This window comes from Leptodactylus fuscus, chromosome 1, assembly GCF_031893055.1.
Source record: "Leptodactylus fuscus isolate aLepFus1 chromosome 1, aLepFus1.hap2, whole genome shotgun sequence".
Classification (NCBI taxonomy): Eukaryota; Metazoa; Chordata; class Amphibia; order Anura; family Leptodactylidae; genus Leptodactylus; species Leptodactylus fuscus.
In genome coordinates, this window is record NC_134265.1 from 213,172,612 (window position 1) to 213,188,054 (window position 15,443).

At 42.4% G+C, this 15,443-nt stretch overlaps 1 protein-coding gene across 3 annotated transcripts in view; it reads left to right on the forward strand.

Annotated features, from left to right (window-relative positions):
- The window catches only part of HMG20B (high mobility group 20B), a 362,656-nt gene that overhangs the window by 95,870 nt on the left and 251,343 nt on the right, over nt 1-15,443 (forward strand). For all 3 annotated transcript variants that reach the window (XM_075283656.1, XM_075283657.1, XM_075283658.1), the window contains exon 5: nt 15,241-15,361. In XM_075283656.1, the coding sequence (XP_075139757.1) occupies nt 15,241-15,361 (121 nt within the window). The remainder of the gene's footprint in view (nt 1-15,240; nt 15,362-15,443) is intronic.

Here is a 15,443-nt window from a genome sequence, read left to right on the forward strand (position 1 = left end):
GCCAGTTGCACCGTATTTGGCCAGATTGGACTTTCATTTTGTGCCAAAATGCTCAAGACAGCGATCCCTGAGCTAATCCCGTTAAAAATGGTGGAGGCTGCGCTGGCACAAAAATCCAGCAAGTTGCATGTCGTGGGTTAAGTCTGTGGCTCTGCAAAGCCAAACTAAGGATATATATATATATATATATATATATATATATATATATATATATATATATATATATATATATATATATATATATATATATATATATCTCAGCAGAGAAAGCAGAAACATTAACTGAAGGATCAAATCAATCTCCTGGTCACACAACAAAATCATACACAGAACATTACACAGCAGATATAGGAGTGACTTATAATTCACTTAGTATAGACACAGGAATTTTTCTCTTTTTTTTTTTTTTCTTTCTTAAAAAACAAAACATCATTACATGACAATTTTACACAATGGGGGACGATCTTAATTTCAATCAGCTTATATCAACCTATGTTCACTTTCTTGCGCAATCTTATCACTTGCTGGAGCAATCTTTTCACTTGCTTCGACCCAAAATCTGATTTCCATCCTATTATGTGCATATTATCACATTACTTTATGTTTCAACATTCTAAGTTCCATCTTTTTGATATCCTAAACTTAGGCAACATACTTAAACCTCCTGTTTCATGCCACTTTCTGGCATCTTTTCATTACATCAACATTTTTCAACTATTCATTCCATGAGTCACATAATTGTGACCACTCATTGACCAAAATACATAGGGAGCCTGCTAGAATGTCAACAAATGTATTTACAACCTCTTTCTTTTTAAAGATATACATGTTTAACACAATTTCACACTATATTTTGGATTATTGGATGGAGGTCTCAAAATTTCAGATTATCGGAATTTTTCAAAAATTTTACTTTTAAAGTCAAAATGTTGCTAACAACACAGTCTTAACAAGAAAAACCTTCTACTGTACCCCACTTCTGATACCATATGTTTTCCCAACTATCTTAAAAGGTCGGGTACGGCTTTAAAGAAGGCAACACCAAATGATTTACTAACACAATTCTATGTAGGATCAGTGACTACATTAAAAGAGAACAGAAGATAGTGTAATATTGTGCACACCTCTGTATGATACAAATTATAAAGATTAATATACAAAGATTATAATAGACTAGATGATTTACTTTCCTTCACAACCGTAATTTGAGTCAGCTCAGGGAAATATACAATCACAAGGTACAAATATGTAACAAATAATAAGGATTCTGGTCTCTAATGGTACATTTTTAGACAAAAAGAAGATGCGTTTAGGATAATTAGCATAACATGACTGGGTACAAAGTTACAACATAAGTTCCAACACATAACTATTGGATAAGACACGGAGAAGAAGTTCCATACCATTATAGATAACAGTACAGGAGAGGGAGTGAACACTGGGCAGTTCCAGTGAATGGAATATAAGATGGAGATGGTCACATATGACATCCCTCTATTCCCCTAGATTTCACATAGATACAAAAACAAACAAGTAAAAATCAGCACTGTCAACAGTTTGTGACAATAACAGACAAAACCGTAAACTCACATAACATAGTACAAGACATAACCATAACATCATATGTTTGGATATCCCTGCACACATTGTCATTATACGTTTCTTAGGTTAACTCTTTTGTACCAAATCATTTTCCTTTGGACAGAAACAGATATGATACATAGACTGTGGACTCTTATGGTGGCCAGGAGCCAAGTTTTCAACTCCTCTGTGTTCCCCAGTACCTGGTAGTCTATTAGATAAAATGACCTTGAAGACCTTACTTGACAGTCAGATAATGCTTTGATTGCTCTCTACAGAAATACAGGGATATAGAAACACAATTCAAGCAGATAGAAGTTAATACTGACACCAAAATTACATATTAATATTTTTGTGCAATTTTTGAATATTTTCATGGCAAACCTCACTCTAATTATCACAGATGTTCAGAACCTCTTAAACTAAACTTGAAGTTGCTTTAAGAGCAAACTGCTAGACTTTACAATTTTCTTTACCAGATTCTAATCAAAGTCTAAACCACTGCTGGAGATTATAAGCCTAGCAAGGACAGACTGGTAACGCACCTGATCGCGGCCGCAAAATCTCTGATTCCTTTATATAGGATGAATTCTGTGGCCCCACCTGTCTCGCTTTGGGTAGACAGGGCCAATCAGATTGCACGCTTTGATGAGCTGATGTGCTGGTCAGCTCGCACACATGACCGTTATGTTAAGACATGGACTCCATGGCTGCTACGAAAACACTGAGGGGCCCCTTCTGGACGATTTGATTATATTTGATTATATTTGACTTTGTCATTTGCAATGTCTAGTATTTCTGGTTTACCTCCTCATCCTCTCTCCCTTACCCTTTTACCCTTTCTATCTTTCTTTCTTCCTTTGTTTCTACTCTCTCCTCTTTCCCACCTTTATGCTTTCTCCACCCTACTCTCCCTAGAACGAGTCTAGTTTTGCATTCTTACATATCTGCGGTTACCGCCTCCTGTGGTACTATACAAGTGGACTAAAATATGGTTTCTGAACTCATGTACGCATGGGTTTATTGCATATTTTGACGTTTTATTTGTTATACTGCATCGCTATCACATTGTATTGATGTTACTTGCTGCTGTGTTCTTTTACAAACTTTGAAAAACTTAATAAAAGTTGATTTGAAAAAAAAAAAAGTCTAAACCACTGTGAAACATCACAATTTACTTACAAAGGCATAATGGTCAAATACTGGCATTGCTTATTAACACAATGGACATTACAATTACAAATTGAACTATATCTGCAGAATTTTACAAACATCATACCAGTGATGTTACACTCAAACACTTATAGCTGAAATCTTAGCTACTCATCTCCAATCTGAGTTTTGCTCATCACATCGGGAACAGGTCCATACACCTTCTCCTTCTCGCTCATATGGAGGGGGGGGGGGGGGGTTCATGGAATGGGCTAGCTTTGCCTTGTCACGCATCATCTCGGAGCACCCTTTGTGAGCCAGTTCTTTTTCCTGACTCTCTCACTATGATCTATGATACTATGGCTGCCTTGTTGCAAATTCTTAGACCTAAGGTAACCTGCATGGTCCTGCCTAAACTGTTCCCAAAACTCTCCATCTAGGATTCCTGTCCTTTTTACTCCAGCTTTCTTAAAGACTTTTTCTGTTTGAACTGCCACGTCCCTGCCCTCCCCTACTGGGGTGAACCATATCTTCTTTAGTCCTTGTCCTATCTCATCTCGGCTGTTAGCTGCGCAGCCGTCACCCGTAGCTTAGTAAGTCACGGAGACACCTAAATTAAAGCTTACGGGGGGAGTTCACTAAGACCTCACTTTTTCTCTATGGTACTGAGCCTTCTACTATGGCACTGAGCCGGCACTGAGCCTATATTTAAGGGAGACCAAGTATCAGGAGATACTCTATAAATTCTCACACAAATGTAAACCAGGAACAGAACTAATAAAACCATGCAGATGCCTGCGAGGAGGAGCTTCACTTCTACAGACAACATATCCCTCTTTCTCGGGTTCTTCTGACTACGTACAAAAGTACAAGGCACAAGGTGTTATACAAAACATGCAGCGACCAACCTCCCATCAACACAGGAAAAAGATCATGTAGGAGCCCAGATAATATAATGGCAAGGCAATGGCTTACCTCACAGCGCTGTTTTGTTTATTTGGGGTCCTCCGGTTCTTGGTCCAAATCGGTCGGTGGGTGGATGGTCCCTCTATCGGCTGCACATCGAACAACCTCGAGCCCCACGTTTGGCGCCAGAAATATTAGTGGTAATCAGCCCTGGATATGTTGCCGTAGTCCTAATTAATCAATAAATGTGTATTGGTGACGTCACAACAATTGCTCGGAGGGGAAACAGTCAGACACACAAGTATCGTGATCAGAATGTTCCAAAGTTTATTACATATTACTTAGCTTTTATAGAGAATTAATCGTTGTATGCTAATTTAGGCATAACAAACTACATCATATAGAAATATGAATTATCATCGGTCAAAGTACAAAATGGGCATTTACAAACTATGAATACTATATAAACAATACATGGGTTAACACATGGTTGTCCGTGTCATCCATTTTAGTGTGTAATTATGTTAGCACAGTCTGATGAAATGGATGCCATGACCTTCCAGGTTTCATGCTAATGGACGACAGACAAAACAAGAGATTAGAACTGACTTCATATCTTGTGAACTTTCTGCATCTTGTTATGGCCATCACGTATTGCGATGTACAAATATGGTAACTTACATCCGCCAGCATGTAGTACGGAGGGGCAGTGAATAACTGGTTTTAACTACCGTATATACTCGTGTATAAGCCGACCCGAATATAAGCCGACCCCCCTAATTTTACCACAAAAAACTGGGAAAACTTATTGACTCGAGTATAAGCCTAGGGGGGGAAATGCAGCAGCTACTGGAAAATTTCAAAAATTAAAATGGTCAGAGTTTTTGGGTGCAGTAGTTGCTGGGAAAGGAGAGGGGGTGTTTTGGTTGTCTGTCTGCCCCTTCCCTGAGCTTGAGGACTGGGTTTTTTCTTCCCCCCACTTGGAATTCAGTCTGGCTGTATATAGGGGATCTGCAGTGCTTCTATTAACCCCTTCCCGACGGAACAGGAGCACTGCAGTTACCCTATATTCAGTAGACCGGGCACTTTCAGACACCTAATGTGTATGTGTTTCACAGTCATTTTCTACTTTTGTATGTATTCTAGGAAAAGGAGTGTTTTAGAACTTTTATGTTTTTAAAATCCTCTTTTTTTTTCTTTTGCACTATTTTATGGGAGATTCTATACATTAATATTGTGGCTGGTCATAGACCCTCCCTCCTAAAAAAAAAAAAAAAAAAAAAAAATTTTTTTTTTTTTTGCTGACTCAAGTATAAGCCGAGGGGGGCTTTTTCAGCTCAAAAACTGGGCTGAAAAATTTGGCTTATACTCGAGTATATACGGTAGATATATTCTAATATGCACATAGACTCAAAGATCAGCACATTTAGTCAAAATATAAGCCTCAGGGTTACTGGGCAAGCATCTTATCTGTTACTTCTGGCTATACGCTCAGGGTTAGTGGTTAGCTTATTTTTCTCTATTTTTCTAGTTACAGTTTTAGCAACTGGAATTAACCCCTCACAGTAGTTTATGAAGGTAAATGAGATTCTGAGATTCGAAGAACTCACAAGTTGGTGTACACTCACCAGGGATAAATTTCTCAAGACTAGTCCCCTAGGTTAGCGTTACAAGATAGTTCTCCTCTCTCTCCTCTCCTCTCTATATTCTCCTTCCTCCCTGCCTTTTCAGCGAATACTGTCCTTTAGTCTATACTGACAGCGTATATATATGCACCCCCCCCCCCCGTATTAACCCCACCCCCTTCGCCGTTTTGTTTATATGTTCATATGTTTAAAAAATATTCACGATGGGAAGTGGTACACACACTCTTCCTAGCAGTTATTTCATGACTCTTTTTGTTACGCATAATGTCACTGTATTCTGTAACTGCTATGTTATAAATAAAGAGAAGAAAAAGAAATGGGGGTAACAGTATAACACACTGTCCCCCCAATATATTCACGCATCTATTATATGAGTAGCGTGGTGAGCATATGACCACATCAAGGCTTCACCAGATCCCAATATTTAAGTAGTTGGGGCTTGTGTAAAACAAAATTGAATGTCTAACAAGGAGTTAGACCCCTCGTTCTTATCACTTAATGCGTTTCTCCCTAATATACGAGTTCATCAGCAGATTTGTAATATAAATCAAGTTGTGAGCCGATATCCAAGATAATACAGTTAAAACTGCAGTTCCCGATTGGACACCGGTACTGAAGTATAGCCAACGCTGAAGGCAGTGAGACTAAAATAGTAGAGAACACGCCCTAGGTCACACTCATACCAATGACATCACTTGGGCCCAACCAAACACAGCTATGGGCTCTCCCCGTGTAACAGCAGGCTCGTCTAGTGTGGGGATAAGGTAACCATGGACACTGAGACGCTGCTCACTGCCTGATAGATGTAAACAAATGCCGGAGGAAGCAGTAGCATCTAGAAACAATGTCCATAGCTTACAAGTATAAACGTATGTAGATAAATGTATTGCAGAATGGACACATGGAAAGATGGATTTTTGTAATTCACATATTAATATCCAGGGTAAATGATGAATAACGTAAGATGACCAAATTATACGGACACTTACAGGGACCAAGCACAGATTAACCCCTTCCCTCCGATGGCATTTTTTGATTTTCGTTTTTCTTTTTTGACTCCCCTCCTTCTAAACCCCATAACTTTTTTATTTCTCCGCTCCCAGAGCCATATGAGGTCTTAATTTTTGCGGGACAAATTTTTCTTGATGATGCTACCATTAATTATTCTATATAACGTACTGGGAAGCAGGAAAAAAATTCAGAATGGGGTGGATTTGAAGAAAAAAATGCATTTCTGCGACTTTCTTACGGGCTTTGGTTTGACGGCGTTCACTGTGCAGCCAAAATGACATGTCCCCTATATTCTGTGTTTCGGTATGGTTCCAGGGATACCAAATTTATATGCTTTTATTTACATTTTGACCCCTAAAAAAAATTCCAAAACTGTGTTGAAATTTTTTTTTTCTAAAAGTCGCCATATTCCGACAGCCGTAACTTTTTTATACGTAGGTGTACGGGGATGCATAGGGCGTCTTTTTTTGCGGGGCCGGGTGTACTTTTTAGTTCTACCATTTTTGGGAAATGTTATTGCTTTGATCACTTTTTATTCAAATTTTTATCAGAATCAAAACAGTGAAAAAACGGCGGTTTGGCACTTTTGACTATTTTTCCCGCTACGGCGTTTACCGAACAGGAAAAATATTTTTATAGATTTGTAGAGCGGGCGATTTCGGACGCGGGGATACCTAACATGTATATGTTTCACAGTTTTTAACTACTTTTTATATTTGTTCTAGGGAAAGGGGGGTGATTTGAACTTTTAATACTTTTTATATTTTTTTATATTTTTTTTTACTTTTTTTTTTTTTATTTTTTTTTTTGCATTTATTAGACCCCCTAGGGGTGTTGAACCCCAGGGGGTCTGATCACTAATGCAATGCATTACAATGCTAATGCATTGCAATAAATCATCATCTCTCTTTTGCAGGCTGCATAGACCAGCTTGCAAAAGAGAGAATTTGCAGACCGGCTGGGAGTCTTTAACAAGGCTCCCGGCTGTCATGGCAACATGACGTCGGCCCTGGAGCATGCTCCAGGAGCTGGCGATCCCTGCCAAAATGGACCGCAGCGCCGGAGGGGTTAATGCCTCCGATCGTTCCGGGGACCGATCGGAGGCATTAGAGCCGGTTGTCTACTGCGTAAAGCTCCCGGGCGGTCGCCATAGTTACAGACCCGACATGCGCCGTACTATTACGGCGCATGTCGGGAAGGGGTTAAAGAAATGCTATATAGTCCTATAAGAATTTCAAACAATATAGCATATAATGGATAAACCAACAGGGTATCCTACTAATATAAATGTGAAAGTTTGGATGTTCAGCCGTTTTTGCGTGATTGAGGAACAAAACGCTCGAACAGATTTGAATGAAATTCGGCACATAGATGGATTATAACTTAGATTAACACATAGGGTACTTTTTATCCTGGTAAATGACATGAATTCACAACTGTTATGAATTTATGTTTCTATACTATATTACACTGTTCTTATCTGAGCTTCTGAGAAAGCCAGGGCTCTTATCTCTCTGTGTAAACAAACACTAACCCTCAGTATTCATGCATTAGCATATTATCTGATCTGGTCTAGGTACTGCAGACAAACTGACATGGGCAAACGCCTTTAATCCAAATTGGCAGTTTCTCAATTTTAAATATGCCTGGGAATAGAAAATCTAATTTGTCGCAAATGAGAGAGATGAAAGTAGCCAGAAGTCAGAGTTCTCCTCGAGCGCAGCTGAGGGGGATCATCGATGCCAACAACACACTCATTACTCATTACAGCGAGTTGCTGAGATGCCGGAACAATTACAGGCACGGTGCGAGGAACAAGTTCAGTGCCAGGGCACCTTGAGAGCTGCCGAAACGCTGGAGCAGGCAGATCATCAACGCCCACAACACGCTGATTATATCGCGTACCAGCGAGTTGCTGAGATGTCGCAACAATCAGGGCCACAGCACGAGGAACAAGTTCAGCGGCAGGCCAGCTTAACAGCTATCGAAACGCTGGATCTGTTAGATCAACACCAACAGCACGCTCATTATATGGCATCCCACCGAGGTGCTGGAACAATCACAGGCACGGTGTGAAGAACAAGTTCAGCAGCAGGACAGCTTAAGTGCTGCCAAAATGCCGTACAGGCAAATCAACAATAGCAACAATTTGATGAATATGTTCATTATTTAGTGTCCCAGCGAGCTACTGAGATGCCGGACACGGTGCAAGGAACAACTTCAGTGCCAGCCCAACTTGAAAGCTGCAGAAATGCCAGAGCAGGCGGATCATCAACACCAACAACACGCTCATTATATGGCGTCCCAGTGAGCTGCTGAGATGCCGGAACAATCACAGGCTCAGTGCAAGAAACAAGTTCAGCAGCAGGACAGCTTTGAGAGCTGCCGAAACGCCGGACCACGGAAACCATCAACGGCAGCAATTGGCTAAATTTAGGCAGATCATATACGCCAACAACTCGCAGGCGAAGTCGCGGGCAGAAGCTAATATCAAATAAAAGATGTAAATGAAATGGAGTCATTTAGACTATGTGGTTTAATACACTGGAAATGAAAAGTTTGGGCTTTTTTTGACAAACGAGGTCTGGTAGTTAATGCACTTTTGGACTGTGTCCTGAAGGGGTTAAAGATTTCCCCTGACCCACTTCTATTTATCACAGGATGCTGAAACTGCACATATGTACTGATATAAGTCTCTATAGGTTAATTTTCAACTCCGACCTGATAACGGTCTTGATTTTATAGGTGCTGAGGTGGTGTGAGGTTTGACAATGGACCCAGTGGAATACAGAGTAGTCATCAAGTTCGTTTACTTGAAAGGCCGCACACCAAAGGAGACGTTCGATGAGATGAAAGAGGTTTGTCCTGATTCTATGATGTAGTCAAGAACTGGCATCGTGAATTCAAATGTGCTCAGACTTCTGCGGAAACAGCTCCAATTACAGGATGACCCCACACTACTATTGTTGAACACACTATCGAGCAAGTGGAGGTTGCCATTTTGGAAAATCTGCGCATAACCATTCAACACCTAGCCCAAAGATTAGTGTGGGGTCCGTGGAAAAAAATCATCCAAGACCATGTTCACATGCATATGGTATCTGCTTGTTGGGTTTCCCGGCTGCTCACACTTTTCCAGAAGCAGAAACAAGTTGAATGCTCTAAGGCTTGTAAGCTGATGGCTGGTCAGGTAATGAAGGGGGTGTACATCTCACCCAGACTACTAAGGAGGGTGAGATGAGAAAACACCAGAAGGAATGTTTGTTCTCAGCAGTCAACTTTCGTCTGCTGAGCATTTTGGTAAATGCTCAGTATTGGGCTGGATTTTTAGGAATGGCAGGTAAGTTGATAGTGGGACCTGTCATTCCATACCCCTCCAGTCCACACTTTGGGGATGTTCCGGCAGCAACTCAGCTGCAGAGAGTCTGCTCATCAAGGGAGCTTAAGAAGCCAGCTCCAGCAGCAGACTTTGGGCAGAGCTTGGCTGGAGAGCCAACAGAGAGGTCATATTTTTAGAGCTATCTCCTGAATGATTCTACTGTCTTTTGGATTTCTGTTATTCTAGGTGAGGTAACCTATTCTATCTTTAGTTAGAGCCTAGCCGGGCAGGTATTTATTTATCTATTGCTTCCTTTTGTTGCTGCACTACCTTTTTGAGTGAAAATAAACTCTACCTTTGTTTTGGACTAAAGAAACTGGACTTTTGTGTCTATGCCACCCAACCTAGCAACCCCAAACCCTGACAGGCTCTATGGACGATATGCCAAGGAAACCAGGAGGAATTTTTCAACAGATTGATCACACAAGGTAAAAGCTGGATCTATCACTATGATCCTGAGAGTTCCATGCTGGAGAATAACTCCAATCCCATGCATGAGACCGTGTTAGTACTGGGCTGTACTATCAGTAACCAACTGTATAGTGTGCGCAGAAATGCGCGGGGGGCTGGGGTGGGGGGTCGGCGGTGGGGGTCTTCAGTGTCGGGGGGGGGGGGGCATGTCAAAAGTTCGCCACAGGGCCCCGCCATTCCTACATTCCTAGTTACGCCACTGATTACACCCCCCTTCTTGTGTCTGTAGATTTCAACCATGTCCCGTCTCTCCATTATTCCCACTCCCCAGTTGCACACAGTATGTAACCTGCCACACAAGAGACAACAAAACATTGGACTTGTTCTCTGCCAATGTAAGGGAGACTTACGACTCATCAACCCTAACTCTCCTGGGAAGATCGGATCACAGCCTGGTGCATCTGTGAGCTTTTGTACAAGCCACTTGTGCGTAGAGAACCAGCTGTCACTCGCACATTGAAGATATGGTCCCAGGAGTGAGATGAGGTTCTGAGGGATTGTTTTGTCACAACTACATCGGAAGAGCTGAAGATTTCCTATGAGGAAGACATGGAAGTTCTCGCACACTGCATATTGGACTATATTAATTTTTGTGTGGACAACACTGTACCCACAAAAGTGGTGAGGTGCTTCTCTAGCATCAAACCATGGATTAACCCTGATATAAAAACTCTTCTCAAGGAGAAAAATATGGCATTTTGGTCTGGAGACAAGGAAAGGCTGAAAGATGTGCAAAAGGAGCTGAGGTGTCAAATCCGGGAGGAAAAAGCCAGTTATAAGAGAAAGATTGTACAGCAAATGGAAGACAAAAACATCAGTAAAGTGTGGAATAGTCTTAAGGCAATATTTGGACAGAGTCCCAGGTAGCAGAAGATGCAAATTGGCTTAAACTAAATCTTGAATAGATTTGATCGCACACCAGCTTCTCCTACCCTACTATTTCATTCAATCCTCTCTCCCACACAGACCTCACATCTGCTGTTATTTCTCAACTTAAGATCAGTAAATCCAGCAGTCAGTCATCTGGCTACAGTCTGATCTTCACAAGTGCCCATGTTAGAAAGGAACTCAGAGCGGCTAAAAATGACAAGGCCACAGGGCAAGATGGCATCAATGCCAGGCTGCTTAAGACTTGTGGGGACCAGCTGTGTGGTGTTATTACATAATTTGTTCAATATGAGCCTGAAGCTGGGAATGGTAGCACAACTGTGGAAATCATCTTGTGTGGTACCAGTTCCAAAGATAGCATATCCAATGGACCTTAACAGTTACAGACCTTTATCATTGACATCCCACTTGATGAAGGTCTTAGAGAGATTGGTTCTCACACATCTTTGCCCTCTAGTGAGCTCAGCTATGGACCCTCTCCAGTTTGCTTATAGTCCAGGCATGGGGGTGGATGATGCCATCATCCACCTTCTACACAGAGCTCTTTCTCACCTGAAGAAACCAGGGAACACTGAGAATAATGTTCTTTGATTTCCCTAGTGCTTTTAGCACCATTTAGCAACCAGTGCTACTGAGAGACAAGCTTTGAAAGTTGGACTACCACCTCTCCCAACTAGATCCTAGACTACCTCACAAACTGACCTTAGTATGTGAGAGCCCGGGAATGTTTGTCAGACACTGTGATCTGTAATACGGTTTCACCTTCAGGTACAGTTCTTGCCCCTTTCCTCTTCACACTGTACATTGCAGATTTTAGGTTCAACTCCTAAAGTTGCTACTTACAGAAGTATTCAGATGACTCATGCAATAGTAGGCCTCATCACAAACGGAGATTACAGGGAGTACAGAAAATTGAATTGGATTTTGCGGATTGGTGCCAGCGGAACCACCTTAGGATTAATGCTGGGAAGACCAAGGAGATGGTGGTAGAATTTTGCAAGCGGAAATATGCTTCAAAACCAGTGGGCATCCAGGGCAGGGGCACCAAGATAACAGCTATAAGTACCTGGGTGTTCCTCAATAACAAACTGGGCTGGGTAAATCACCTAGATGCACTTGTACAGAAAGGGCCCCAGCAGGCTCTACCTGCTGTTAGGGGCACAAGACCCCCAGAGCTATGTTGTCTGTAGTTTCAAATTAAATAACAGGCCTGGATAAGCTACACCCATCCTTGAAGACTGGAGAAATCACAAAGACACAGCTGGTGGTGTATCAAAATGAATTCTACTTACTATTGTTACTTTTGTAACTTTTACTTATTGTCACTATTGTTACAGAGAGGTACTTTTTATACAATACAGACAAGAGCAGGTTGGACTATTCTAATGACATGATTGGTTATAACATAAGCTGTGGCACATGACTATTGGCTAAGGCCTACTGTAATCTCCAGCTCATTATTGCTATCCAAACTGGGATGGACTTTCTGCATATATCATGGCAAGAGAGATAATAATCACAGGCTGGTCAGATCACTCCAGTCTGGGGCTAACATTCAATAGCCTATAGACATCCTGTGTTTACATCCTCCTTGAAGACAATTGGTTAGATAAGGATTTATTAACATTCCATTTCCTTATCACCTAAAGAAGGGTTTCTCTTCTTTGATCTTTTGTTTAAAGTCTCAATAGTACACAGCCCATAGTGTCTCCATGTTAATTAGTCTAATCAATTCCTTTGTGAGACAAAACTACTTATCTTTGATAGGGACAAGATGGCTGACAAAAGGCAATATCACTGGAAGACAAGTAATCTGGGCCCCCACTTCATGTAATTTATCAAATATAATTTTCAAACAATATTGTTGGCCCCCCACACTGCTTAAGAGGCTGAGGGCCTTTGAAATCCAGGAGGCACTTCTTAGGGTCTTTTTCAACTCTGTAGTGGCATCAGCCATCTTCTTCGGAGTGGCCTGCTGGGGGAGTAGCATATCAACAAGAGATAGGAATAGACTCGACAAGATGATTAGAAGGGCCAGCTCTGTCCTGGGGAGCCCCCTGGAGCCAGTAAAGGTGGTGGGTGACAGTAGGATACTGTCCATGGAGAGTTCCATGCTGGAGAATAACTCCAATCCCATGCATGAGACCGTGATAGCATTGGGCTGTACTATCAGTAACCAACTGCTTCACCCTAAGTGTGAGAAGAAGCGCTATCAGAAGTATTTAGGCTGTACAACCAACACCGAGCTAAGTGGAGATCATTCCATGCAGAGAACTGAAAAATCCTTAGTTGTGATATCCCTTCTACTTTTTTTTTTTAATTTACCCCTATCTTTTTAACTGTATGTACTGTCACTGTAATGCCTCTACCGTGGAGCTTATGTATTTTGTATTATTGTATTATCTATGCTGCTGTAGCGCACTGAATTTCTCCATGGTGGGATTATCAAGTTATTATCTTCTCTTATGATGACTGGGACATACTATGTTTCACTGCTGTGGAAATTGCGGGAGGCCATCAAAATCAAGAGAGTTGGCATGTTCACCAAAGTTGTCCGCCTTCTGTCAGACAATTTACCAGTTTAGGGGCCACACGGTGGCTCAGTGGTTAGCACTTCAGCCTTGCAGCGCTGGGTCCTGGTGTTCAAATCCCGCCAAGGGCAAAAAAACATCTGCAAGGAGTTTGTATGTTCTCCCCGTGTTTGCTTGGATTTCCATCCCATATTCCAAAAAGACATACTGATAGGGAAAAAATGTGCATTGTGAGCTCTATGTGGGGCTCACAATCTACATTTTAGAAAAAAAAAAAAAAACAATTTACCAGTTTACAACTCACATGTTGCCCAATTGGAAACATGATCCTGTGGGTTTGAAATTCTTCTGCTTCCCCATTATTCACCCGACCTTGCACCATTGGACTTCCACCTCTTTCCAACAATATTATTATATTATTTTTGAAAGCAAGCATTTTCCAGACGATGAGACTCTGATCTCCGAAGACACAACGTGGCTTTTGGAGTGACCTGTCCAAGTCTCTCCCATCTCCGCCCCCCAGATTCATGTCCCCCCTCCATCTCTGCCCCCCAGATTCATGTCCCCCCTCCATCTTTGCCCCCCAGATTCATGTCCCCCTCCATCTCTGCCCCCCAGATTCATGTCCCCCCTCCATCTCTGCCCCCAGATTCATGTCCCCCCTTCATCTCTGCCCCCAGATTCATGTCCCCCCTCCATCTCTGCCCCCAGATTCATGTCCCCCCTCCATCTCTGCCCCCAGATTCATGTCCCCCCTCCATCTCTGCCCCCAGATTCATGTCCCCCCTCCATCTCTGCCCCCAGATTCATGTCCCCCCTCCATCTCTGCCCGCAGATTCATGTCCCCCCTCCATCTCTGCCCCCAGATTCATGTCCCCCCTCCATCTCTGCCCCCAGATTCATGTCCCCCCTTCATCTCTGCCCCCAGATTCATGTCCCCCCTCCATCTCTGCCCCCAGATTCATGTCCCCCCTCCATCTCTGCCCCCAGATTCATGTCCCCCCTCCATCTCTGCCCCCAGATTCATGTCCCCCCTCCATCTCTGCCCCCAGATTCATGTCCCCCCTCCATCTCTGCCCCCAGATTCATGTCCCCCCTCCATCTCTGCCCCCAGATTCATGTCCCCCCTCCATCTCTGCCCGCAGATTCATGTCCCCCCTCCATCTCTGCCCGCAGATTCATGTCCCCCCTCCATTTCTGCCTCCAGATTCATGTCCTTCCATCTCTGCCCCCAGATTCATGCCCCCCCATCTCTGCCCCCAGATTCATGTCCTCTCCATCTCTGCCCCCAGTGTCATGCCGTCCTCTCCTTCATCTGCCCCCAGTTTCACGTTCCACCTCTATGTGTACACACATTAAACTTACCTTCTCCGTCGACTCTGAGTCCTCGCTCCCCCGCCGCACTCTCTCTCTTGCGCGTGCTAACAGTTGTAGACGCGATGTGACGTCATCACATCGCGTCTACACAGCGAGTAGCAGCGTGAACTTTGTACATCTGCGGCCCGCACAAAAGTCTCAAACTTTGTCTCTAAACTTTAGAGACAAAGTTTGAGACTTTTGTGCGGGCCGCAGATATGCCTGTAAAGGGCCGCATGTTTGACATGCCTGCTGTAGATAACATCTGTGTTGATTGCCACGTGGAAAATATTTACTGATTGAAAACATTTTGTTTTAGAAGTATCTGGATGATGCAGAAAGGGAAAAACAGCAGTATATGAAGGAACTTAAAGAGTATCAGCAGTCTGAAGCCTATAAAATATGTGAAGAAAAGATTCAAGAGAAGAAGATCAAAAAAGGTTTGTTTGTTTTTTAATTCTCCCCTTTTTCGTTCCAATCTAACTTTTGTTAAAAAATATTGTAGCTTTCTTCCATAAGCAG